The sequence below is a fragment of the Felis catus genome, chromosome B2 (genome assembly GCF_018350175.1).
Source record: "Felis catus isolate Fca126 chromosome B2, F.catus_Fca126_mat1.0, whole genome shotgun sequence".
Lineage (NCBI taxonomy): Eukaryota > Metazoa > Chordata > Mammalia > Carnivora > Felidae > Felis > Felis catus.
In genome coordinates, this window is record NC_058372.1 from 127,862,238 (window position 1) to 127,886,927 (window position 24,690).

The 24,690-nt window shown below is 41.7% G+C and overlaps 1 protein-coding gene across 5 annotated transcripts in view; it reads left to right on the forward strand.

Annotated features, from left to right (window-relative positions):
* The first annotated feature begins 9,995 nt into the window (after positions 1–9,995).
* The window catches only part of ADGRG6 (adhesion G protein-coupled receptor G6), a 142,803-nt gene continuing 128,108 nt past the window's right edge, over positions 9,996–24,690 (forward strand). For 2 of the 5 annotated variants that reach the window (XM_006932061.5, XM_019831321.3), the window contains exons 1-2: positions 9,996–10,442; positions 18,433–18,533. In XM_006932061.5, the coding sequence (XP_006932123.2) occupies positions 10,441–10,442; positions 18,433–18,533 (103 nt within the window). In that variant the 5' untranslated portion in view covers positions 9,996–10,440. Of the gene's footprint in view, positions 10,443–10,713; positions 10,855–18,432; positions 18,534–24,690 lie in introns of those variants that run through there. The other 3 variants (XM_006932062.5, XM_019831322.3, XM_019831319.3) reach the window with 3 other exon arrangements.

Consider the following 24,690-nt stretch of genomic DNA (forward strand, 5'->3'; position numbering starts at 1 on the left):
GCGTCCCAAAGCGTTTGGATTGTTGTATTTTCATTTTCGTTTGTTTCCATATATTTTTTAATTTCTTCTCTAATTGCCTGGTTGACCCACTCATTCGTTAGTAGGGTGTTCTTTAACCTCCATGCCTTTGGAGGTTTTCCAGACTTTTTTCTGTGGTTGATTTCAAGCTTCATAGCATTGTGGTCTGAAAGTATGCATGGTATAATTTCAATTCTTGTAAACTTATGAAGGGCTGTTTTGTGACCCAGTATATGATCTATCTTGGAGAATGTTCCATGTGCACTCGAGAAGAAAGTATATTCTGTTGCTTTGGGATGCAGAGTTCTAAATAGATCTGTCAAGTCCATCTGATCCAATGTCTCATTCAGGGCCCTTGTTTCTTTATTGACCGTGTGTCTAGATGATCTGTCCATTTCTGTAAGTGGGGTGTTAAAGTCCCCTGCAATTACCACATTCTTATCAATAAGGTTGCTTATGTTTATGAGTAATTGTTTATATATTTGGGGGCTCCGGTATTCGGCGCATAGACATTTATAATTGTTAGCTCTTCCTGATGGATAGACCCTGTAACTATTATATAATGTCCTTCTTCATCTCTTGTTACAGCCTTTACTTTAAAGTCTAGTTTGTCTGATATAAGTATGGCTACTCCAGCTTTCTTTTGGCTTCCAGTCGCATGATAAATAGTTCTCCATCCCCTCACTCTCAATCTAAAGGTGTCTTCAGGTCTAAAATGAGTCTCTTGTAGACAGCAAATAGATGGGTCTTGTTTTTTTATCCATTCTGATACCCTATGTCTTTTGGTTGGCGCATTTAATCCATTTACATTCAGTGTTATTATAGAAAGATATGGGTTTAGAGTCATTGTGATGTCTGTATGTTTTATGCTTGTAGTGATGTCTCTGGGACTTTGTCTCACAGGGTCCCCCTTAGGATCTCTTGTAGGGCTGGTTTAGTGGTGACAAATTCCTTCAGTTTTTGTTTGGGAAGACCTTTATCTCTCCTTCTATTCTAAATGACAGACTTGTTGGATAAAGGATTCTTGGCTGCATATTTTTTCTGTCTAGCACCCTGAAAATCTCGTGCCAATTCTTTCTGGCCTGCCAAGTTTCAAAAGAGAGATCAGTCACGAGTCTTATAGGTCTCCCTTTATATGTGAGGGCACGTTTACCCCTTGCTGCTTTCAGAATTTTCTCTTTATCCTTGTATTTTGCCAGTTTCACTATGATATGTCGTGCAGAAGATCGATTCAAGTTACGTCTGAAGGGAGTTCTCTGTGCCTCTTGGATTTCAATGCCTTTTTCCTTCCCCAGTTCAGGGAAGTTCTCAGTTATTATTTCTTCAAGTACCCCTTCAGCACCTTTCCCTCTCTCTTCCTCCTCTGGGATACCAATTATGCGTATATTATTTCTTTTTAGTGTATCACTTAGTTCTCTAATTTTCCCCTCATACTCCTGGATTTTTTTATCTCTCTTTTTCTCAGCTTCCTCTTTTTCCATAACTTTATCTTCTAGTTCACCTATTCTCTCCTCTGCCTCTCCAAGCCGAGCTGTGGTGGTTTCCATTTTGTTATGCATTTCATTTAAAGCGTTTTTCAGCTCCTCGTGACTGTTCCTTAGTCCCTTGATCTCTGTAGCAAGAGATTCTCTGCTGTCCTGTATACTGTTTTCAAGCCCAGCAATTAATTTTATGACTATTATTCTAAATTCACTTTCTGTTATATTATTTAAATCCTTTTTGATCAGCTCATTAGCTGTTGTTATTTCCTGGAGATTCTTCTGAGGGGAATTCTTCCGCTTGGTCATTTTGGATAGTCCCTGGCGTGGTGAGGACCTGCAGGGCACTTTCCCTGTGCTGTGGTGTATAACTGGAGTTGGTGTGCGGGGCCGCAGTCAGACCTGATGTCTGCCCCCAGCCCACCGCTGGGGCCACAGTCAGACTGGTGTGTGCCTTCTCTTCCCCTCTCCTAGGGGCAGGATTCACTGTGGGGTGGTGTGGCCCGTCTGGGCTACTTGCACACTGCCAGGCTTGTGATGCTGGGGATCTGGCGTATTAGCTGGGGTGGGTAGGCAAGGTGCACGGGGGCAGGAGGGGCAGGCTTAGATCGCTTCTCCTTAGGTGATCCTCTTCAGGAGGGGCCCTGTGGCAGCAGGAGGGAGTCAGATCCGCTGCCGGAGGTTTGGCTCCGCAGTAGCACAGAGTTGGGTGTTTGCGCGGAGCGAGCAAGTTCCCTGGCAGGAACTGGTTCTCTTTGGGATTTTGGCTGGGGGATGGGCGGGGGAGATGGCGCTGGGGAGCGCCTTTGTTCCCCACCAAGCTGAGCTCTGTCGTCAGGGGGCTCAGCAGCTCTCCCTCCCTTTGTCCTCCAGCCTTCCCGCTTTCCGAGCAGAGCTGTTAACTTATGACCTCCCAGACGCTAAGTCGCGCTTGTTGTGGGAACACAGTCCGTCAGGCCCCTCCGCTTTTGCCAGCCAGCCTCGGGGGCTCTGCTTGGCCGGCGAGCCGCCCCTCCGCCCCGGCTCCCTCCCGCCAGTCCGTGGAGCGCGCACCGCCTCGCCGCCCTTCCTACCCTCTTCCGTGGGCCTCTCGTCTGCGTTTGGCTCCAGCGACTCCGTTCTGCTAATCCTCTGGCGGTTTTCTGGGTTATTTAGGCAGGTGTAGGTGGAATCTAAGTGATCAGCAGGACGCGCGGTGAGCCCAGCGTCCTCCTAAGCCGCCATCTTGCCGCTTCTATTGTCTCTTTCTTTGATTATGCAGACTGCTAAATAGTCTGCTTCCATTTTTGAACTCTTTAGATTCTATTTTCCAATATGTCAGACCATACTTTTGTCTATTCAAAATTACTCCAATATTTACTTATCCTACAAAAAAAAAAAAAATCCAATGCCTGTTATATTGCCTGTAAGACAAAAAAAAAAATTGGATTTTTGTTATCTCTCAGATCTCATTCCCTCTTTCTCTTTCAAGTCCTGCCTCTCTGTTTTCCTTGCTGTGATATGCAGGCCAAGCCCATCCTACCACAGAGCATTTGTACTTGCTTGTCCTTCTTGTTTGGAACACTCTCCCTTCATATAACTGCCTGGTTCTATTTTCCACTTAATTCAAGTCTCTTCCACGATGACCTCTTGTTCGAGAGGCTTTCTCTGACCACTGTGCAGAAAAGAGCACCCGTCATCACAATCTCTTTTTTTTTTTTAATTCGAAACAGAGAGAGAGAGAGAGAGAGAGAGAGAGAGAGAGCATGGGGGAGGGGGGGAGAGGGAGAGAGGGAGAGAGAAAATTCCCAAGCAGGCTCTATGCTATCAGAGTGGAGCCCAATGTGGGGCTGGAACTCACAAACATGAGATCATGACCTGAGCTGAAATCAAGAAACAGATGCTTAATGGACTAAGCCACTTAGGTCCCCCATCACAATGTTTTGAAACAACATCACAATGTTTTGAAACCTCTCCTTGCTTTTATTTCATGGAACTTATCACCACCTGTATAGCATGAATCTATTTTTCATTACATTACCATCTACCTCTCCTCCATACCAGGTGGAATTTAAGCATAATGAAAGCAGAGACTTTATGTTTGTTTATTGCTGTAATGACAGCACTTAATACTTGACATAAAGTAGGCAATCAATGTTTTTCTTGATGAATGAATACATGAATGAAAGGGAAATTAATAATTACATGAATAAATGTGGCTCTTATTATTGCATTCATTTATGCTTGGTCTTATATAACGCAGGATTGTTTCCCAGTTTTTGGAACTGTGAAGTTTATATATTCAGCTGGATTCTCAGAAACACTAATTCTCACCATGCTAGTGAAGGCCGGTTTTGGAGTGCTTTTAACATTTATTTATTTTTGAGACAGAGAAAGACAGAGCATGAGCAGGGGAGGGTCAGAGAGAGAGGGAGACACAGAATCCGAAACAGGCTCCAGGCTCTGAGCTGTCAGCCCAGAGCCCAACGCGGGGCTCGAACTCACGGACCGCGAGATCGTGACCTGAGCCGAAGTCGGACGCCCAACCAACTGAGCCACCCAGGCGCCCCTGGAGTGCTTTTAAAAGCAGGGTGATACAATAGGCGAAACACCTGTATGCTTGTACTTCCTGGATCCATATCTTTTTTCCTTGCGTTTCTTCTGACCAGACTACACTCAAACCTCTATGTAAATGCTCCAGGCAGGTATAGCTGCACTTGGTTTGGTTGGGCAGGGGTGTTAAGTGTTGACTTAGAAAAAATTGCGTTTAAGCTCTGGTTGCCTAGATGCTTTTAGGCCAAATGTCTGTCTGTATAACGCTGGCATGAAGACTAAAGGAGGTGCTGCATGTAATTATCTCAATAGAGTTTCAGGTGCATAGGCAGCTCCAATGGTGGTAATTGCTTTCAATCGTATTTTTATTATGAGTGGAAGACTACAGAGCTGTCAGTACATGAAAGTCACAGCAGCCTACATGAACCACCGAACTAGGAGAGTCAGACTCACAATGTATGTCATGTCAGCTTTAAAACAATAACTAATTTGTTTTGATTGTATCACAGGAAACAAGGGTTTGCAGGAAGTAAACTCTAATGAACTTGATGTTTCTCTTAGACGTTGATAGGAATGGATTATACAAAGGATAGTTTTTGAGCACTTGAACAGAATGAAGTATTACTAAGAGCCAGTAAAAGCTCACCAAGAACAAGTCCTATCCTCAAACTTACGTTCGGGGTTGCAAACCGAATGTCTTGATTGGTAAGTAGATTAGGAGAATATAAAAACCATATGAATTTTCTGACGTACATAGTGACCTACAATCACGTTCGGGCTCCCGTTGAGGAAAATGTATAGGATCAGAGTAAGGCAAGACAGATAACTGGTTGAAAACGTGTGTCTTCCAACACTAATTATTAGTAAATCAGTACTACTAAGTAGCAGGCCCCTCGTGGAATCCCACAGGGCTTTGCTTGGGCCAGTGTTGTCATTTATAACTCCAATGTAGGAAATAGAATTATTAAATTTTCAGGTAACAAAACTTGGAAAATACTGCTGACAAGATTAATAAAGGAATCAAATTTCAAATTGGTTTCTACAAACTGATACACTGGTTTGAATGCAACAAAGTAACATGTGCTGCGCCCCCTGACATGGGTTCAGATTATTGCCTTAGGGCAGGATGGGCTGTCTGACCTGGAACAGCTCATGTGAAAAGACATGGGGCCAACAGTGAGGAGAGGCCATGGGGGGAAGTACAGCACCGGAAGTCAGTCAGACATTGGTGTGACCTCAGCTTTCTCTTGCTTGCTGTGTGATCCTGGGTAAGTTGCTCAACCACTTTGAACTTTAATTTCCTATCTTTAAATAGGAATAATAATCATTTGCCAAGCATTTGAATTTGTAGAGGCATCGTATTTTTGTGAGATTAACTTTTTGTTTTCTTTTTTCCCTTTATTTATTTCCCCTTCTGCTTCTTCCTGCACAAGCTTCTAGTTGCTGTATGTTCACAACTTCTGGAAATAATGGGGCAGAAAGAAGAAGAAGAAGAAGAAGAAGAAGAAGAAGAAGAAGAAGAAGAGGAGGAGGAGGAAGAGGAGTAAGAAGAAGAAGAAGGCGGCATTTAGGATCCCTGGACTGGTTTTACAGACCCTAAAGCAGAACACCAAGAGAACTGACAGGATTGGAGGGATGAATGAAATGTTGAGACACAGCAGAGAAAGACAAGCTATCTCCCTTCTCAGGATAGAAAGGGAAGTAAGAGAGATTGTGGGCATGTTAGAGTGCTGAGCCCTTTGTTTCCTGCCTGCCTCCTCTCTGATCTCTATGAGATCCCAGACAGGGGCCAAGGGTCCAGAATGGGAAGGGCCCATCAGGCCCATCAGGAAGTCAAGAAAAAGCCACAAACCTGGAGGGGCCTCACTGACAAGATTGATAACCTTTGCAGACTGATGACCAAGCACCAAGCAGGTTGATATCTGCTGACATAAATAAATCAAGGACCATATTTTTTTCTACTCTCCCTGCTGAAGAAATCAACTAGCCTGTTGAAATGGAAGGAATCGAACTGGTTAAGGCAGCATGAGAGATTAAAGCAGAAATTGGACTGAAGAATTACTTATAAATTAAGATATATGTCTTGAACAACTAGATTTGTAGTCTAAAATTTATACACTCCCTGCCATGTAGTAGATCAACATAATAATAGGTACTCCTATTCCTACTATAATTATGTTATGGGTTGCTCAAGTGGTCAACATTAACTTTTATTTAGACAAGAGTACTATCCAGTTCAGGAAAGGTAAGGATCTCACTGTTATCAAGGGCAACAAGTAGAATCCACTTTGAGTACATTGTCAAGAGGGCTGATACTGGCTCCTGTTTTGATAGCAAAGGGTGAATCACATGTGTAGTGAGGAGTCAGGCACTGAATGGTTAAAATAGCCATGGTTGCGGAAACTGAATAAGGAAAAGCTGAGTGGAGAGAGATGATAGCTGTCTTCAGATATTTGAAAGGCTTTTTGTGGAAGATAGAATGTCCTTGTTCTGAATGGAAGTTGATGGCATGAATGTTTGATTCAATCAACAGAAAGAGGAAGTTTCTCATAGCGAAGTGTTCATCAATGCTAAGGATTCAAACAGATGTTCAATATTCATTTTGTCTGGAATGTTGTCAGAGGATTCCTGTGTGCAAAGGAATGTGGTACTGGCACTTTCAGTTTTAGGATGATATATGAGGCAGGCAGAGGCAACCGATATTACCAAATTCCAGGAAATACGCGGGGTGCTCTGTATTGTTAGCTCACTGAATCTGCCTGATGACCCCATGAGTTAAACATTGTAAGTATTATTACAAATCAGGTTTATAGTTTACATAGTAAACTACCAGACTTCATAGTGCTGATAAATTACAGAAACAAGTTTTGAACCCAGGTTGTTTCATTAAAAGATCATGTACTTTCCTCTTCACACTCTATTTCCCTAACATGCTCTTTTAAAGAAAAAGAACAAATCCTTAGTTTGAGGACAGAATTTCCAAAATACACAGATTTTACTAATGTACTGATTAATGACAGGCACTGTCTCCAGAAATATTTTACCTATGATTCATGTAAACATATAGAAATAACAAAAGATACATTTATGAACGTTGTAACATATAATAGCACATGTAAATACACACGGCTTTTAGACATTAGGTACATTTGTTTCAGTTACTATGATGGTTAATTTTTTTTAAGTTTATTAATTTATTTTTAGAGAGAGAGAGGGGGAGAGAGCATGAGCCAGGAAAGGGCAGAGAAAGAGGGAGAGAGATATAATCCCACTTGAACTCATAAACCATGAGATCATGACCTGAGCCGAAATCAAGAGTTGGCTACTTAACTGACTGAGCCACCCAGGCACCCCTATGATGGTTAATTTTATATGTCCACTTGACTGGGCCATAGAATCCGGATATTTGGTCAAATGCTACTCTGGATGTTTCTGTGAAAATGTCTTTTCGATGAGGTTAACAGATCAGTAGACATTGAGTAAAGCACATTCCTTGCCATAATATAGGTGGGCCTAATCCAATCAGTGGAAGGTGTCAACAGAACAAAGACTAACCTCCTGCAAACAAGAAGGCACTCTGCCAGCACACTGCCTTTGGACTTGGATGGCAACTCTTCCCGTGAGTGTCCAGTATGCTGGCCTACCCTGAAGATTTTGGACTTGTACCTCCAGAATCATGTGGGCCAATTCTTTAAACCTCTCTTTATATGTGTATATACATCCTGTTTGTTCTGTTTGTCTAAATCACCCTAATACAGTTATGTCTATTTCCTTGTCTGCCCTTGTGTTTCCAGCTTTAAAATTCTGAGTGGAACAACCAGATGTATGAGTTTGGGAGCAGCTCACGCCTCATCGAGCCTTCAGATGAGACCACAACCTTAGCCAGTCTTGGGAGATGCAGTGGGCAAAGCTGCCCTCAGATTCCTAAATCTGGGGACTGTGAAATAGTAAATGTCATTGCTCAAAAGAAAATTCTATGAGTAGAATGTAAATGTCCTTGGGACATTCTGGCGTTAATAGAGACCGATTTGAATTGTGCAGTCCCCACATCTCTGGGTCTCATTTCCCTTTCTGTCACAAGGGAGCGCTGGACAGAGGAACTTCGGTTTTCCTTAAGTGCTAAATTCAACATCTCTATTAATTATACTGTTTATTCATCAAAATAAACATTGATAAAAGTCATAAGAAGAACACACCCTGGATTTTCAGGCCTCTGCATTTGGTGGCAGCATTCCAGCTTCCTTTCTGCCAGGAGCTGTCTGTGCTCAAGTCCTGCTCTGCTGCTTCTTCTTCTTTTTTTTTTTTTTTTTTTTTTCCACCCCAACAGTTTTCTATCACCAGCCAATCAATGTTATATAAATTTTTTGGCACCTTTTTGTGTGGCCTGTGCATGGATACGTGTGCATGCTCACAGTTCAAGTCGGGCTGAACTCTGGATGTGTATGTTGCCCTATCACCGGGAAGATTTGCCTCCAGCATTTCACAGATTAACTCCTGCAGTTCACAAGGGGAAGGGAGCTACTTTCCAAGTGTGAGTCCTTTTTTTTCCCTCTTCTCATCTCCAAGGAGGTGTGTCCGGATCTTTTTGCCAGTCGGCTACTTTGTAGGAGCACTGGAATCCAGGCAGTGGACTTTCCCCAGTGAGCAACCGGATTTGCTTTGCAAATCGATTCTGCTGAATGAAATGTCATGGGAACACGTTCCCAGCCCCCCTGTTACTATCTCTTCAATTTTCCTATCTCTAAGTCCCAGAGGAGCAGTTCTGGTAGGTGGGTCTCAGCCAAAACTGTGCACCAGTCTGCCACTCGTTCTAAGTTTTGCTTTCTCGGGATCTCTATGCACCCACTTTCAGCCCCCCGAGTCTGTCACTGCCTCCTATCACACAGTACCCACTCCCCTTTCAAATACTTCTTTCCAGAAGGGATGTGAACAGTTCAAATTAAGGGCAATGGCAAAAAGTTTAAGTATTATCACTCTATGGGTTATGGAGAGGCATTTAATGAAGAAGACTAAATTCTAAGCCCAAAGGATGAATCTCTGTTTGTGGCACTGAAGGCGGCAGCAGATCAGGGGCAGAAGGCGGTGGGTGTATTTGTCGTGGGTGCGGTGGTGGCCACTGCGACTGCCGCCTTCTCGGCCTCTTCTTAAGTCCGGTCTTCATCCTCCCTGGAGAAGGGTGTGGTGGGAGAGCATCCCCTTTCCCCGCAGAGACCAGGGGATGCGGCGCCGGTATGGGGCGGCCGAGGTCGTTCGGAAGACAGACGGACTCCCCCTTCACTCCGATTATTAGAAAGAAAAAGAACAGAAGAACGAAGAAAGAAAGACTAGAGGAGAGAGGTGAAAGAAAGGAAAGGCAGAGACCAGGGAAGAAAAGGACAGAGAAGAACAAGGAAAGGGGAGAGAAGGAAGCCGGCGGCCCCAGAGCTTGGCGCAGGGACCCGCTGGGCTGGGGACCCGGAATCCCAACAGGCAGGCAGATGCCCACGTCGCCGCCGCCGGCATTCCGAGCTTCTCTCTCTCTTTTTTTTTTTTTTTTTTTTTTTGCGCAGAGTCTCCCGAATTCAGGGCTCGAGGCTTTCTGCTGACCTCGGGTCTGCCCCGTCCCCTCCCCCGCCTGGGAGCAGAGCCCGGCCCGGCGCCAATCGCCCACCCCGGCCCGGCCCCCGCAACGTGCGCCAGGCTGCCCGTCGGGGGAGCGCCTCTCCCGCCCCGGAGCCGGACTTCTGCCTCTCTGCCCCGGGGCAGGCGATCCTGGGTGGGGCGGCCGCGCTTTGGGGACGGCCCCCGCCGCGGAGCGTCGAGACTGGGGCCGCCCCAGGGCCGCGCGGGGCCCGGCCAGACGCCGCGCGCCGCCTGGGCAGCCGCACCTGAGCCCCCCGCCCCCCACAGCTCGGGCCGAGCGGACTGGCGCGGGGAGCAGCCCGGGCCCGCGGGCGGGGGTGGGGGGTGGGGTGGGGGACGAGAGCCCCGGCGCGGTGACCACGTGCCGCCTCCCGCGGGCGGGGGCGAGGACCTGCCGGGTCGGACCCCTCCACCCGCGCGCGGCCCAGATCAGCCCGCGCACCCAGCACCGGCTCAGGGGCAGCCCCGCCTGCCCTCACCTTCTCGCCCTAACTTTTCTTAAACTTGTCTGGAAGGAGGAACCTGCCGCCCTGTCCGCCCCCTAGCCGCCGCGATCCGCACTTGAACTCCGCAGCGCCGGCCTTCCACCTTGCGCCGCCCCGGGCGCGGGCGTGGAGTGGCTGCCGGGAAACCCCGATGAACTCTCCAGAAAGTGTGTGAAGGAGGGTCGGGCAGCCGCGCGCGGCTCGGCGGGGGGCGCGCGGGGTCTCCATCGGGGAGCTCGCAGCAGCAGAGCCGGGGAAGGACTGTGGACCATGACCGTGCGGCCCCTGCGGACCTTAATGCCAACATGTAAGTCTCACCTTTCAGCTGAGAATTCCTTCACACCTTTACCTGTATCTACCTCCTCCCCCCCACCCCCCCACCTCAACTAAATGATTTTGCAAGGACTTCAACTGCATTGACAGAATAAACCGGTTTGTCTTCAGTTTGACCCCCGAGGCACCGAGGAGCGAGCAGGTATTGCCAGGCGGAGCTGTGACTTGCGTGTGCGGCTTCCTTTTTTTTTTTTTTTTTTCCAGCGAGAGGTAAACCTCACATTTGGGCGGTGTAAAGCGTAATAAAAAAGGGCAGGGCTTCAAGAATGGGGAAAACGTGTTTTCGAGTCAAATTAAACAAGGAGTAACCGGCATCGCTCCTCCATCCAGGGGCCTTGCCCTGCCAAGAAAGAGCGCTCCTGGATCAACACCTGGGGGCTTGGAAGGTACTGGTTATACCGGGAAAATGTTGACTTTACACATTGTCACCCTTGACTGTAGAAGTTATTCTTGGATCTTTGGGTTATTTGAATGGTTTAAAAAAAAAAAAAACGCGCAGAAAAGTTTCTTGGTTGTCTTGTGTAGATTAAAAAGTAATGAAGGACTATGTCATTTTACGGGATGGGATGTGGGAGGCTTCTTGTCTGGAATTAGAAGCGGAGGACATAGGGTTATGAAGGGTCAGAGAAACCTAAAAGGTTTTAATTTTACGGAATTACCATCGAAGTTCTGAGGTTTCTCCAAGCGACCCCGCGAAAGGGCCGCTGAGCGCAGCCTGGGCCTTCCAGAATGGAAAAAAAAGGAAGATAGTTCTAAAAAGGCCCTGTTTTTGTGTCTTACTGAGAAGCTGCCTTTTCTTGTAATATGTAATTTTCCCTCTGATGTTTTATTTAATCTTGGGCAGATACGCTGACATTTTACTCCCTTCCACTAACATCCAAGAGTTTCTAGAAGTTGATACTCATCCTCCCTCCTCCAGCTACCGGATCCTTATGTGTTTCCATCATAATTTCCTCTTTCAGCTTAATACCTGGGTAGAGACTTGCGCCTCAGGCCCTGTCTTTCCCTTCCTTGCAACTTCTACCCAGCATTTTTAAAACAGGAAGTGTAGTACCCACAAGCCTAGCCCTCTGCCCCTGTGTTCCTGGTGGTTAGCAGTAGAATTAGAAAAGAACTACTTATTTTTATTAAAAGTGCATGTGCAGTAAATCCACACCTGTGAATTTTAGGGTTTCATTTATGCCAGTGGATTCAGCGAGGTACAACCTGAAATAATTTATTTTGAGATGCAGCCAACAGGCTCACAGGAGACTTGTTCTCATATACAGGCGACACATTTTAAATGAATGTGAATTTGTGTTAAACTTCAGTTTTTCCTAAAAATATAGGAAGGCTTTTAACAGCAGATATTTGTCTAGCTTCCTCCAGCTTTCCTAGGTAATTTAGATCTTATGGGAAATGAAATAAACGTATGAATACCAATTTTTTAAATATAACATGAAACTGATCCACAGGTATTGTAAAAATTTCTTCATGAAATTAAGGTATTTACTCCACTTGAATTCCACATGTTTAGAAACTCTTATGTCATAGAGAGTCAAAATATGAACATTTAATCACATAAAATATAGTTTAATACCCTGATTTGAGTTTCTTTATGGAGCTATTCTGTCTGAAAGTTTTTCCATGTCTTGCCAGATCAAAATGGTTTCTTTTTTCCATTTTGCTGTTTATAATTCATATGGAATGGTTTAAGATGATCTGATTCTTTTTAGATATTAGTATGTTAGAATATATGGAAATAATACCAACCTTTCCAAAGTAAACGTTCTTACTGTCTTGTTGAAAAATGCTAAAATGGGAAACACAAACGATATTATCTTTTAAATTTTTATTTTAATGGGTTCAAGCACACAAACTAAGGTATTTTCTGCCTACTCTGTGGGGGGAGAATGTTAATATATTCTTACATTCAAGTTATGAAGTTATAGATTTCATAAATATATTTGGAGTTGTACTGACTACATATTTTTCATATCCTAAGAAATTTAGTAGATTTAGCAAGACTTGTGTTAACTGATCTCAGGCTGCATGAAACTCCTGTTCCATTTATGGCTTATATAAATTACATGACACTGTGCTTTTCCAATGTGAATGGTGAATGAGGCTATTGTCTCTTGGCTTATGGGAAATATTAGAAGCTTGTAGTTTTACTGCCTAACTGGACACGTCACTCTGATTTCTGGAAATAATGATTTGAAAGAGAATCAGTTTATACATTAAAAATAAACTGACAACTACTTCCTTAAACTTGACCATTTTTCTAACTGCCCATCTCTTCCAGAGTTTATATTTCTGATGGGATGATTAAAAGTTTCTAGAGACTATTTAGACTTTAGACTAAATAGAATAAGGCTTTGTTCAATGTGTGTGGCATGCTTGGGCAAAAACCTGTATCTTTCCATTTCATTTCTGGTGGGATAGCATTATTGCATTATCTATATTGGATGGCATTAAGATGCACACTTAGTGACTGGGGTGACAGCATGTAAAGGACATTTCAGTGGTAACTAAAACACCAATAAAATTTGAGCCTGGTTACCTGAGTATCATCTCACTTTCCTTTACAAGCATCACTCAGGATGCAATTATTTGGAATGCCTAGGGCATTCAAGGTTACTGTATTTAAAATGTTTATAGTGAATATGACAAAAGCTTAGCATATTTAGTATAGCATTTGTAAAAAGAAACCACAAATTAGGAAGAAAAATATTCCTATTGTGATTGACAACTACAAAAAAAAATTTGAACATGCCAGTCCAAATAAAGGAAACCCAAATGAGATGCTACTTCTACCAAACTGGCGATGACTAAGGCACTCATACTGATGGGAGTGTCATGAGATAAACATGGATACACTTCAGTGTAAATGTGTGTGGGTGTGTTTACATTTATTTGGAAATGATTTTAAACTGGGATGCCTGGGTGGCTCAGTGGGTTAAGCTTACGACTCTTGATTTCCACTCAGGTCGTGGTCTCACGGTTCTTGTGTTCGAGCCCAGCATCAGGCTCTCTGCTGACAGCGTGGAGCCTGCTTGGGATTCTCTCTGTCTCGCTCTCACTCTGCCCCTCCCCCACTCAGGCATGTGCATTTGCTCCCTCTTTCCCTCTCTCTCGCGAAGTAAATAAATCAACATTTTAAAAAAATAAAGCATTTTAAACCTTCATACAAGTTGCAAGAATAATATGAAGAGCGCATGTATATTCTTTAATGTGGAATCACTTAGTGTAAATGTTTATCCCATTTGTTTTATTGTCCATCCTATCCTCTTCCCTCCACCCTCCCCTCTCCGTACATGCACCACAATATTTTGCCTGAATCATCTGAAAGTAAGTTATATATGCCAAGGCTTCAGGGTTTACTTTTTATTTATTTATTTATTTATTTATTTATTTATTTATTTATTTATTTATTTTTAATTTTTTTTTTCAACGTTTATTTATTTTTTGGGACAGAGAGAGACAGAGCATGAACGGGGGAGGGGCAGAGAGAGAGGGAGACACAGAATTGGAAACAAGCTCCAGGCTCTGAGCCATCAGCCCAGAGCCTGACGTGGGGCTCGAACTCACGGACCGCGAGATCGTGACCTGGCTGAAGCCGGACGCTTAACCGACTGCGCCACCCAGGCGCCCCAGGGTTTACTTTTTAAATTGAACATTTTATTGAGATATTTGTCGATTTACAGGCAGCTGGATGAAATGGTAGAGATCCTATATACCTTTTACCCAGTTTCTCCCAGTGGTAATATTTTGCAAGACTGTAATATAGTATCACAACTAGGAGATTGATACGCTATCCTTTTTTCAGATAGTCCTAGTTTTACATGGAGTGTATGTGTGTTTCTCAGGGTTGCCTTTTAATTTCACCCGGGGTACAAGCCATGGTGCAGTGGATGCTTCTGCTCACATAAGAGTCAAGATTTGTGCAGATTTGAAGAATAAACCTTTCTACCTTTTTGAAATGGGGGTGAGCCAAACTTAATAAAAGAACTTGAGTGATAGAATAGCACTTTTTCTTTTTGTTCATTGCTTGAGATCAGGAACATGATCTTTAACCAAAAGGAGAAATACAATTCTGCTTAGACTTGAATGAACCAAATTCTATTCTTTTCATTCTAGAAGAATTAAGGTACTCTCTTTGCCACTCCTCGCGGTCCTTTGTGAAAAGATTTGACATAGAAATACGGTTGGGATCTGAGGAATAATCTGTAATTCTGACTATTGCTAGTAATGATAGAATTAGTGCCGTGTCAATTTCTCCACTGATTTTAAATTTTCTTCATCAATTTCTCCTTAAGTTGGACTTTCAAGGAGTGAAAAGGTGGAAGATGTTCGGTTTTCTAGACTACAGATTATTTCAGTGATGCGTTTGGATTGAGTCATGTTCATAAGGGGTCATTCTGACATTAACAACAATTCAATAACAGGGTTAGGTTCTAAAGTTCCTGAAATAGGACTCAAACATATTGTATGTTGTGGCCTGTGCTGATTGAAAAGTGGAGCAAGTTTGCAATGGATGTGTCTTGGTTCTCAGGGACAGGTGAATTGGAAGCCAGGTGGCATCGGGATGTGTTAGCTCTCGCACCACTGATTATGTGATCTTGGACAAGTTGTTTAGTATTGTACTTTCTTTTTTCTTGCCTGTGAAATGATAGGTTTTATTGCTTGGATTTAAATTTCATGCTTAGATGGTTTTCAGGTAACAGAAGTCTATGTAGGACTCGCCTTTACTTAAAAATGTTCTTGGTCTCTTCAACAGAACTTTGAGGCTACGACTCAAGTAATACAAGATTGTATTATATTTTTTTGTAGCTCCTATTTAGAACCTTAGTAACCCTGATCTGGATTTTCCGTTCTTGTGAGAAAGTTATTTAAATCTCAGGGATGTGTCTTTGCTAAGCGATCCCCTGAGAAGACACATAGTGCTTTCCTTCCTCTGTTCTATTCTTAATTTGTTTGTTTCTGTTCTTCAGTAAACAGTCAAGTGGATGAAAGTTGACCAGTCATGAGGTTTAACTTTAGTTACGAGTGCTTGCCTTGTGCTGGGTTCCTTTTCAATATGAAGTGATGGAGTCTTGGGAACCAGAATGCATGAAGCCCTTGGTCATTATTGGCAGCTATTGTCTGAAAGGATACAGCTTCAGGATTGACTACGGAATCCCTAAATAAGAACCTGTTATAGCAAAAGAAAGTTGCGTTACGAAATAATACTCAATGTTACCAAGCTAACAAAGATGATTCCTTAAGGATTTTTTTTAAGTTTATATATTTATTTTGAGAGAGAGAGAGAGAGAGAGAGCGAGCGAGCATGAGAGAGGCAGGGGAAGAAAGAGAGGGAGAGAGAACTCCAAGCAGGCTTCGTACTCTTGAGTTTAGAGCCCAACGCGGAGCTTGAACTCACGAACTGTGAGTTCATGACCAGAGCCGGAATCAAGAGTTGTATGCTTAACCGAATGAGCCACCCAGGAGACCCTCCTTGAGGATTTTTTAGAGAGCACATAAATTTGAGAGGAGACCATTCTCCAAGTATTGACGAAGGAAAATTGTCATGTGCCGTAGAGATTAAGAGGCTGGGAGTTCTCTCGAGCTGATATTCTCGAATATAAATGGTAGGGCCGGTAGCCAGGTTTGATTGCTCTGCCCCTTTATGTTTCTGGGCCTCAGTTTCCTCCTCTGTGGGATGTGAAGGTTAGACTTCATCTTTGATATTCCCAGCTCTAAACTTCTTTGAATATATAATTGTGTTTGTTTGTTTGTTTGTTTGTTTGTTTGTTTGTTTTAGAAGCATGCTAATTCATCCATGACCTGAATGGGAAATACCTCATTCATCCAAAATGAATGGACCCATTCTTCCAAATGAGTGAGCCTTTCATGTGATAGAAGTTTATCATCTCCCCTTTTTAAAACACTTACTAAGTGCCATGCAGTAGTGGCTCTGTCTTTTCGATGGATGACATCCTATACACAGAAGAGAAAATAGTCTCAGCATTTTAAGGACTTGCCTCTAAAGTCACACAATAAATTGAGGCACCAGGTTGTAACTCTGTGCTATTCCAAAGCTCACATCCATTCTTATTATATTATTATGATGTATTGTGGCATATTGCTTCCCATAAGCAGTAACATTGCTTCAAATTTCAAATATTTTGGATGGATGTAGTTTAAAACATACCCTCCATACAGAAAACTACTCCTCAGATCTTAAGCTTTACCTGGTTTAGAATTTCCATTAGGAACCAAGTGATGCTAGAAATTCTAGTTGGGTGAATATGAAAACATGGCGTGAATATCAGGTACTGCTCAGAATTTCTGGATTAATGGCAGGCATGAGTAATCCATTTCATTTCTGTTCCCAGGTGATCCAGAAGTAGTCACAAAGTCAATTGATTGGTGTTAGTTTAAAACATCCTATGGTCCATTCTTGTTTAAGGCTTTTCTTTTGATTTTACTGTGGACAGAGTAACCATACTTACATTAGAATGCCCAGGGTAGTAGTAACAGTAATAGCTAATATTTGTTGAGCACTTGCTAGGCAAGTGTCAGGCACTGTTCTCAAAAGACATGCTCTAATTTCATCATCCAGCAGCTCTGTGGATTGGAGTTTCTGTTCTACAGGTGGAAAGTTGGAAGTGCAGGGAGGTCAAGTACATTTCCAAAGGGGTGCATAGTTTACAAGTAGCAAACCCTGGTCTAGCTCACTCTGGCGCCTGTTCGCCCTGCTATGTGGGTGGTCTCTAACAGTAAAGGATGGACTGGAAACATCAAAAGAAATCATTTGATGTCTATTTTTTTCTCCTTTGAGTATTTCCTTCCCTGCATATCTGGTTTTGCGATTAGTATTACATATTTTACTCCAGATAAGCAACCTTCAGGTAAAGAAGGTATTACTGTGATCCTAAAGTATCTGATTAGTTGTTTCTCTTTTTAGAAATAAAGATTCTCAACTGTCACCTGGAACCATGGAAACTCCCTTTAGAGACTTTTAAGATCAGGAGTTTTTGTTTTTGTTATTGTTTTTGTTTTACTGCTACGTAACCATTTTCCTGCTTCATGGCTCTCTTGCTAACCAGGCCTTTTGTGGGCCCTTACGGTGGCTTGCTGCCCCATTCACTGACTTGTCTCTTTTGATGGAGGTGAGTCAATGAAGGGTTTCATACCACTGTTTTAAGCCAAGATAATATGGATGTTCCTGTCTAAATTATTGGTAGGTGCAATTTTGAGTTTAAAGACGAGACCACTGTAGAGTTAATTGTAGTTTCTATAATACTTGGTGTTTGGTAGCCACTTGAAAACATTGATAGCTATCATGTACAAAGTAGTTATTCTTTTTGGATGTTAATGCTTCATTGCTTAATTTAAAATAATTTTTTTAATGTTTATTTATTTTTGAGAGAGAGAGAGAGCGAGCGCCAGCCAGGGAGGGGCAGAGAGAGTGGGAGACACAGAATCTGTAGCAGGCTCCAGGCTCTGAGGTGTCAGCACAGAGCCCGGTGTGGGGCTTGAATTCACGAATCGTGAGATCATGACCTGAGCCAAAGTCGGACACCTAAGCAACTAAGCCATCCAGGCTCCCCTTCGTTGCTTAATTTTAAGGGAAAGAAGGCAATTGGGCACCTTATTTTCATTTTAAATTGTTTCCATTTGTAACACAGCAGATGTCATAAAACGAAAGCATTTCCTTGAAGTCTACATTTTTGGGAGATTATAGGAGAGGTTGATATAAAAATCCTCTGGGGTAAGACGGGCATGTGACTGGTGATGCTGAAGGTTGAAGCTGAAATTGCTTTATTTTTTGATTAATGAATTTGAATTATCTGAATATTTCCCCACCTTCATTGGAAAACCGCCTATTCTATAACGATTGCTTTTTTCCAATCTCTGCTGAAAACCTGCACTTTGACTGTTATTGTCCTACTGCCTTGCTGGATGCTGAATGTCCTGATGGTTGCTTTCTTCCATTGCAGGATGATTCACTCAGATCAAATGTGGAACTGTCGTTGGAAATGGAAGCCAAGTTCTCTTCCGTTCTTCATTGCTCTGTGTCTTGTGTATGTTCCTCTTTCAGGTGAGTAAGACCCTTTCTCTTTCAAACCCTGAATTTAAGAGTGGTCACATTGCTTTTAGTTTCAGTGTGCTATTCATTTATTTGTTATCTTTTTCTGTTTCCATTTCGGTCCTTACAGGCTTTTACTGCCCTTGGCCTCTCTGACTTCTGTACGAATAGTATGACTTTGATCATTGTTCTGTTTTCTAATGAGTGTATTTCTTTAATCTTTGCTGCATTTCTTTTAGCTGTATTTATTTGTGTAGCCCATATTGAATGATGAGATAGCTACATATCTGACATTAAAAATGTGCTAGCTGTTTCTTCAACCATTGAATAAATATACAATATTCAATTCTTTCTCTTTTCAAGTTTTCATAGAATCATTTATGGAAAGTAAAGACTTTACTGTTTTTATTTATCCTGATTTACTTACCATGTTGCAGCATGAGATAGGAATTTGAAATTAAGTTTTTAGATCGTGAGGTTTATTTAGCTAGCCTAAAAGGATATGAAAAAGTTAATTTTAATTACAGTATTTTTGGAATAAAAATATCAAATCTGTGTAATTACAGTTTTCTTCTGAACTTTGAAATAAGGTCCTTTTAGTTATGGTTGCAAGCTACATTTTCTATCGTCAGCTAATTGTATGAATGAGCTAATCAGGACCTGAGGATTGGGAGTGATGTTTAAAAGTTAACTGTTTCTTCATTATCTGGTTTTGTTTCTGAGCAAACTGCATTTCTCTTAGGTCCATTTTCTTTTACTCTTTTTTTCTGTAATTGCTGTATTCATTCAGTTTACCATACTTGTTTTTAGAGGAAAATTGTTACTCATATAGTGTTATGTATTACATGTGCTTAATCAAGGTTTTGTACATTCCATATTTATGTTATATATCTATACATTATAAACAATACGTTTAATGAATCATGAAAATAGATTACTCTAAAATTGTTTATTCGCAGGTTAAGAAATTCAACTTATATTTAATATATAAATATTTCTTTGCAAGCCATCAAGTATTTTAAGAGTTTTAGCTACTCGGAAAATTCCTGGCACGTGGTTTAATGGCCTCAAAACAAAACAGATTCTTTGAAGTTTCTTTTTTTGTGTGTGTATTTGTTTCAATTCCATGATAAAGCCACTCTTTCTTTGTTTTACTTTCATTGCCAAAAGAGGAAAAAAAACTTGTGAGGAGAACTGAAAATTAAATATACATTGGATTTCTTTGGTTCCAGTGTTGAGCTTTTTCTTAGCTTTCAAAAGTGACTCACCAAGAACCCATCACATGATATGAAGTAAGTTATGAGATTAAAATTAGTTGAAGTCTAGTTACTTTCATTTGTGTTAGGTCATGGCATTTGTCAATTTTCAAGGCTCCTTCAAACCTTAAATTGAGACTTTTATTTTCATGTCAGTGTTTTAATTGATATATCCACATTCATCATTTTAATCACTGGAATAAATGAAATGAAACACATGTTCTCAGACTAATTAAAAGGAGTCAGCTGACTGGGGCTTGGATGAGGCAAGGGAAGCACCTAGGTTGCAGAATTGAAGGAGGCACTCATTATCAGGGTCTTGGGAAACAAAGTCCTTACGTTTGTTTTTAAGTTACCGTCTCACACAAATCTTTTTTAAAACTTCCTTTCATTACTCCACACTTTATGTGTATCACGTAAGGCTTTGTGACAGACAATATCTGTGTTTACTCATGAAGCCAGAACATTTCTACCTATTTATCTGGAACCATGACTCACTCACAATGCCACCACTTTACCCGTGAGGATCTGATACCACAAAAAATACGTTAGGGATTATTATTGGCATTTTAATATAAAATGTTTGCCTTACAACTCAGTGTAAGTTTCCCTAAAATAATGCATATCAAAACTTTAGATGTATGTAATATTCAGAGTCCTATCTTTAAGTCCTAGGGTAACTCTGAGTAATGTGTATTTTTGAAGAACGTGTGGTGGTGCTTAACTGTGATGTTGCATCACAGTGTATGCACCCTCTGACTCTTTCACTTCTCTGCGTGACCCCTATGTGATCTTTTGGAGTCCAGTGGCTTTTAATGGCATCTTGATGCCAAATCCAGTTTGTCAGCCCTGGCCCCTTCCTTGACCCTGGAGTCACCTCTATGGTTGCTTATATATATCTAAAATGGGTCTCAAACTTCACGTGTGCAAACAAGACTCTTGATTCCTACCTCCTATCCCCAAATCTACTTCGCTTTCAAGCTGTATAATCCATACCACTACATCCTGCTGTTCTCCTCTTCACCTTACTATTTTCTAGACCTATTGGCCCACCTGTTTCTTGACCATGCCTTCCTAGGACCCTCCTCTTCCTAAACTGCACACACCTGGTTCTTTTTTTTGACACTCAGATCTTAATCATTACCACCTCAGATAAGCCCTCCTGTCCCCGAATTCAAAGATGCCCCTTTTCACTCTCTTACCATGTTACCCTTCAGTGATAATCTTTATAGATTTTGGTTGCTCCCTTGAGTGTTAATGTTTTGGTAATTTGGCTATGACAGCTAGAGTAAAGGGTTGGCAGAAAACCTCTTTTGATTGTTAAGATTGACACCTAGGTGAGAAGATTAAAAATTAGAATACCGTAGTTTAATTTGGATAACATCCTTAGTTCAATTCATATCATAGAATTGCAAGAAGAAGTCTTCTGCTAGGTACGTTAATGTCTGTAGTTTCACGGGGCATTTACCAAGCAAGTAGTATAAAGTTTTATGCCCTTCAGTATTTAAAAAAGCAAGGTCTCTTGACAAGTGATGAATATAACTTTCAATAGGAACTACAACCAAATTACGGCTGAATATTGAAACTAGTCCCACAGAAGCATAAATTAAAACAATAAGACACGATTTTTTAATACACTAGCTCTATACTATTTAGAAATGTTGATAATATCCACATCCAGTATTATCACCTTTGTTGGGGAGAGGGCACATGCTAACATGGTTGGCTTTGTCCCTTGGGAGAGTTAAGTAGGCAACATTGTTTAAAAATTAAGAATTTGTATTTTCTTTAATATATCACTCCCCCGGGTGTAGGTATCTATCTGACAGAAATTTTAAAAACAAACAAACATAATATGTAGAGAAATATATACCAGTATGTTAACTGTAACATTGTAATAGCAAACATTGTTCTTCAACAGGGGAATGATTTTGTAAATTATTTTACATTAATACTATGAAATACTGTGCAGTCATTCCAAACAATGTGGTCAAACTGTGTATATTGGCTTTGAAAGATGTCAGTGATAATGTTAAGAAACAAACTGCCAAACAGTATCCCAGGTTTGTAATAGGTTGTATTACAAAACTGAAATGTGTTATGTATGTGTACGTTTGTATCAGACTGTATAAAAATTATAGTAAAACATAGACGCATGTACACGTCAGGCTTTACAATGGGTCACCCTCAAGAGCATAGGTTGGAGCGAGAAGGGAGAAGGCAATGGAACTTTATACAGCTCAGAATTATTTGCCTTGTTACAATGAACGTTACTTTAATAACTTGGAAAAACAAACAGAAGAAAATCTGGTAATTTTTTTTTTTTTAAAGTTACATTAAAAATGGCCAGAGAGGCTGTGGATGTACACAAATGTTACAATTTTCTGTTAGACACGTAACCGTTACTCTGGCTCTTCCCTTACTTGATAGGCATCTCTTAAAGGTATTTCAAATAATAACCTCTTTTTATGTAGCATGACACTCCATGACTCTGAAGATGAATGATGGCATCTCAGGCAGACTAAAGGTTACCGCTTCAGAAACAGCCGAGAGCCAATGAATTCCTAAGCAACCAGGGGCCTGTTTCCATACAGATAGCCTTAGTCATGAGCGCTGAGGGAGGGGCCTCCCTTCTCTCCTGAAAAATCGATGATATCAGCAGATTATTTCAAAGCTCAGTGATAGATCAACAACTAAAAGGGGGAATGTTTTTGAAAGTGCAATCTGGCCTGAATTGTGTACTTTCTAGCCCAGAGCGCAGCGCAGTTCTAGAAGGTAGGTAGGTAATTGGGTAAAAGCAATCTTGTGCTGTTTGTTGATTTTTCTCATGATCAAAGAAGAAGCAATTATTCTATAACATCAATTACATTGAAGTCTGTATTTATGTGTTAGGCATATCACTTTATACTATTTTTGTATTTGGTCAAAGAGGCTTTCAAATGCATAGAAAAATAATCCTTTTATAAATCTGCCATGTGTTTTTGGCCATTTTATTATTAATGTGTCTGAAAGATAAAGAACAAGGTTCTGATTGTGCAAACCATTCTTTTTTTTAAATTACAGCATAGTTGGGGCACCTGGGTGGCTCAGTTGGTTAAGTGTCCGACTTCAGCTCAGGTCACCATCTCACGGTCCATGAGTTCGAGCCCCACGTCGGGCTCTGTGCTGACCGCTCAGAGCCTGGAGCCTGTTTCGGATTCTGTGTCTCCCTTTCTCTCTGCCCCTCCCCCGTTCATGCTCTGTCTCTCTCTGTCTCAAAAATAAATAAATGTTAAAAAAAAAATTAAAAAAAATAAATTACAGCATAGTTAATATACACCGTTCTATTAGCTTCAGGCGTATAATGTAGTGATTCAACCATCCCATACATCACCCAGTGTTCATCATGACAAGTACACTCCTTATTCCCCATCACCTATTTCACCCATCTCCCAACCCACCTCCCCTCTGGCGACCATCAGTTTGTTCTCAGTAGTTAAGAGTCTGTTTCTTGGCTTGCCTCTCCCTTTGTCTCCTTCCCTTTGCTCATTTGTTTTGTTTCTTAAATTCCACATATGACTAAAGTCGTAAGGGATTTGTTTTTCTCTGACTGACTTACTTCACTTAGTATAATATATTCTAGCTCCATCCACACCATTGTGAATAGCGAGATTACATTCTTTTTGATGGCTGGATAAGACTCCGTTGGATGCATATACATCCCACATCTTGTGATATACATAGCATGTATCATACCGTACCAAATATACATATCACATCTTATTTATCCATTCATCTATCAATGGACACTTGGGCTGCTTCTATAATTTGGCTTTTGTAAATAATGCTGTGAATCACTCATCGTCAGGGAAATGCAAATCAAGACTACAATGAGGTATCACCTATCACCTGTCAGGATGGCTGAAATCAAAAACACAGAAACAACAAGCGTTGGTGAGGATGTGTGGAAAAAGGAACCTTCTTGCACTGTTGGTGGGAATGCAAACTGGTGCAGCCACTCTTTAAACAGTATGAAGGTTCCTCAAAAAGTTAAAAATAGAACTACCCTACGATCCAGCAAACTGTTTCATCAAATGAAAAAAAAAAAAAAGAATAATGATCAAGTGACTAACAGAAAATTACACTATCTAGTAATAAAGTTTTTCAGTTAGAGTCAAAATGCTCCAAATTACAGTTCCTAGGTAGCCTTCAGCTGAAAGGCTGTTTTCTTATTCTGCACTTGAGATTGGAGGAGCCAATGTGATCGAATAAACAAACCCCCAAGTTTGTACACAGAAGTTTCCTCAACGCATCTTCCAGATAATTTCCCATGTGTACCCTTGAGGAGATGATCTGAATTTGATGTAGGAAACTATGAAATCGTACTTTGGGGTCATAAAGCCAATCACATAGATGTGGAAAGAGGATGACTAGTCACCACGGTGACAGTTTTACATGACTGGGCAGCGTGATGGGGCCACTGATGAAACGGGCCCCACTTAGACGGCATCAGGAAAAGAGGGTAGTCAGCTGAGTCCTGCTGCTCCCTGGCCAGGTCACACCGTCTCTGGGCATGGTTGTCGTCCTTTAGACAGAATCTGTAAGCAGGAGCAAGAGCAGGGAGAGCCGCTTAGTGATGAGCCTTGAGGGGTCAGAGGAGCGTTTCGGGGCATCTCTGTCTCCCCTGTGCCTTGAGAAGCCTGTGTGGGGGTGGGCTGCCCCTGGAGACTGGAGTCCTTTGTCGGATACCACATTGTTGCTTTTGTGTAACAATTTGTTTTGTGTTTTAAAGAGTAAAACTCCTGCGGAAAAACAGAAATCAGAGAAATGTCACATTTACTTTGGAATCCTGAAGTCAGTCAGAGTAAGGTAGTGGTCTTCAGATATTTGAAGCGTGGTCCTTTGGAAGTGATAACGGACTTTATCTTATCTCC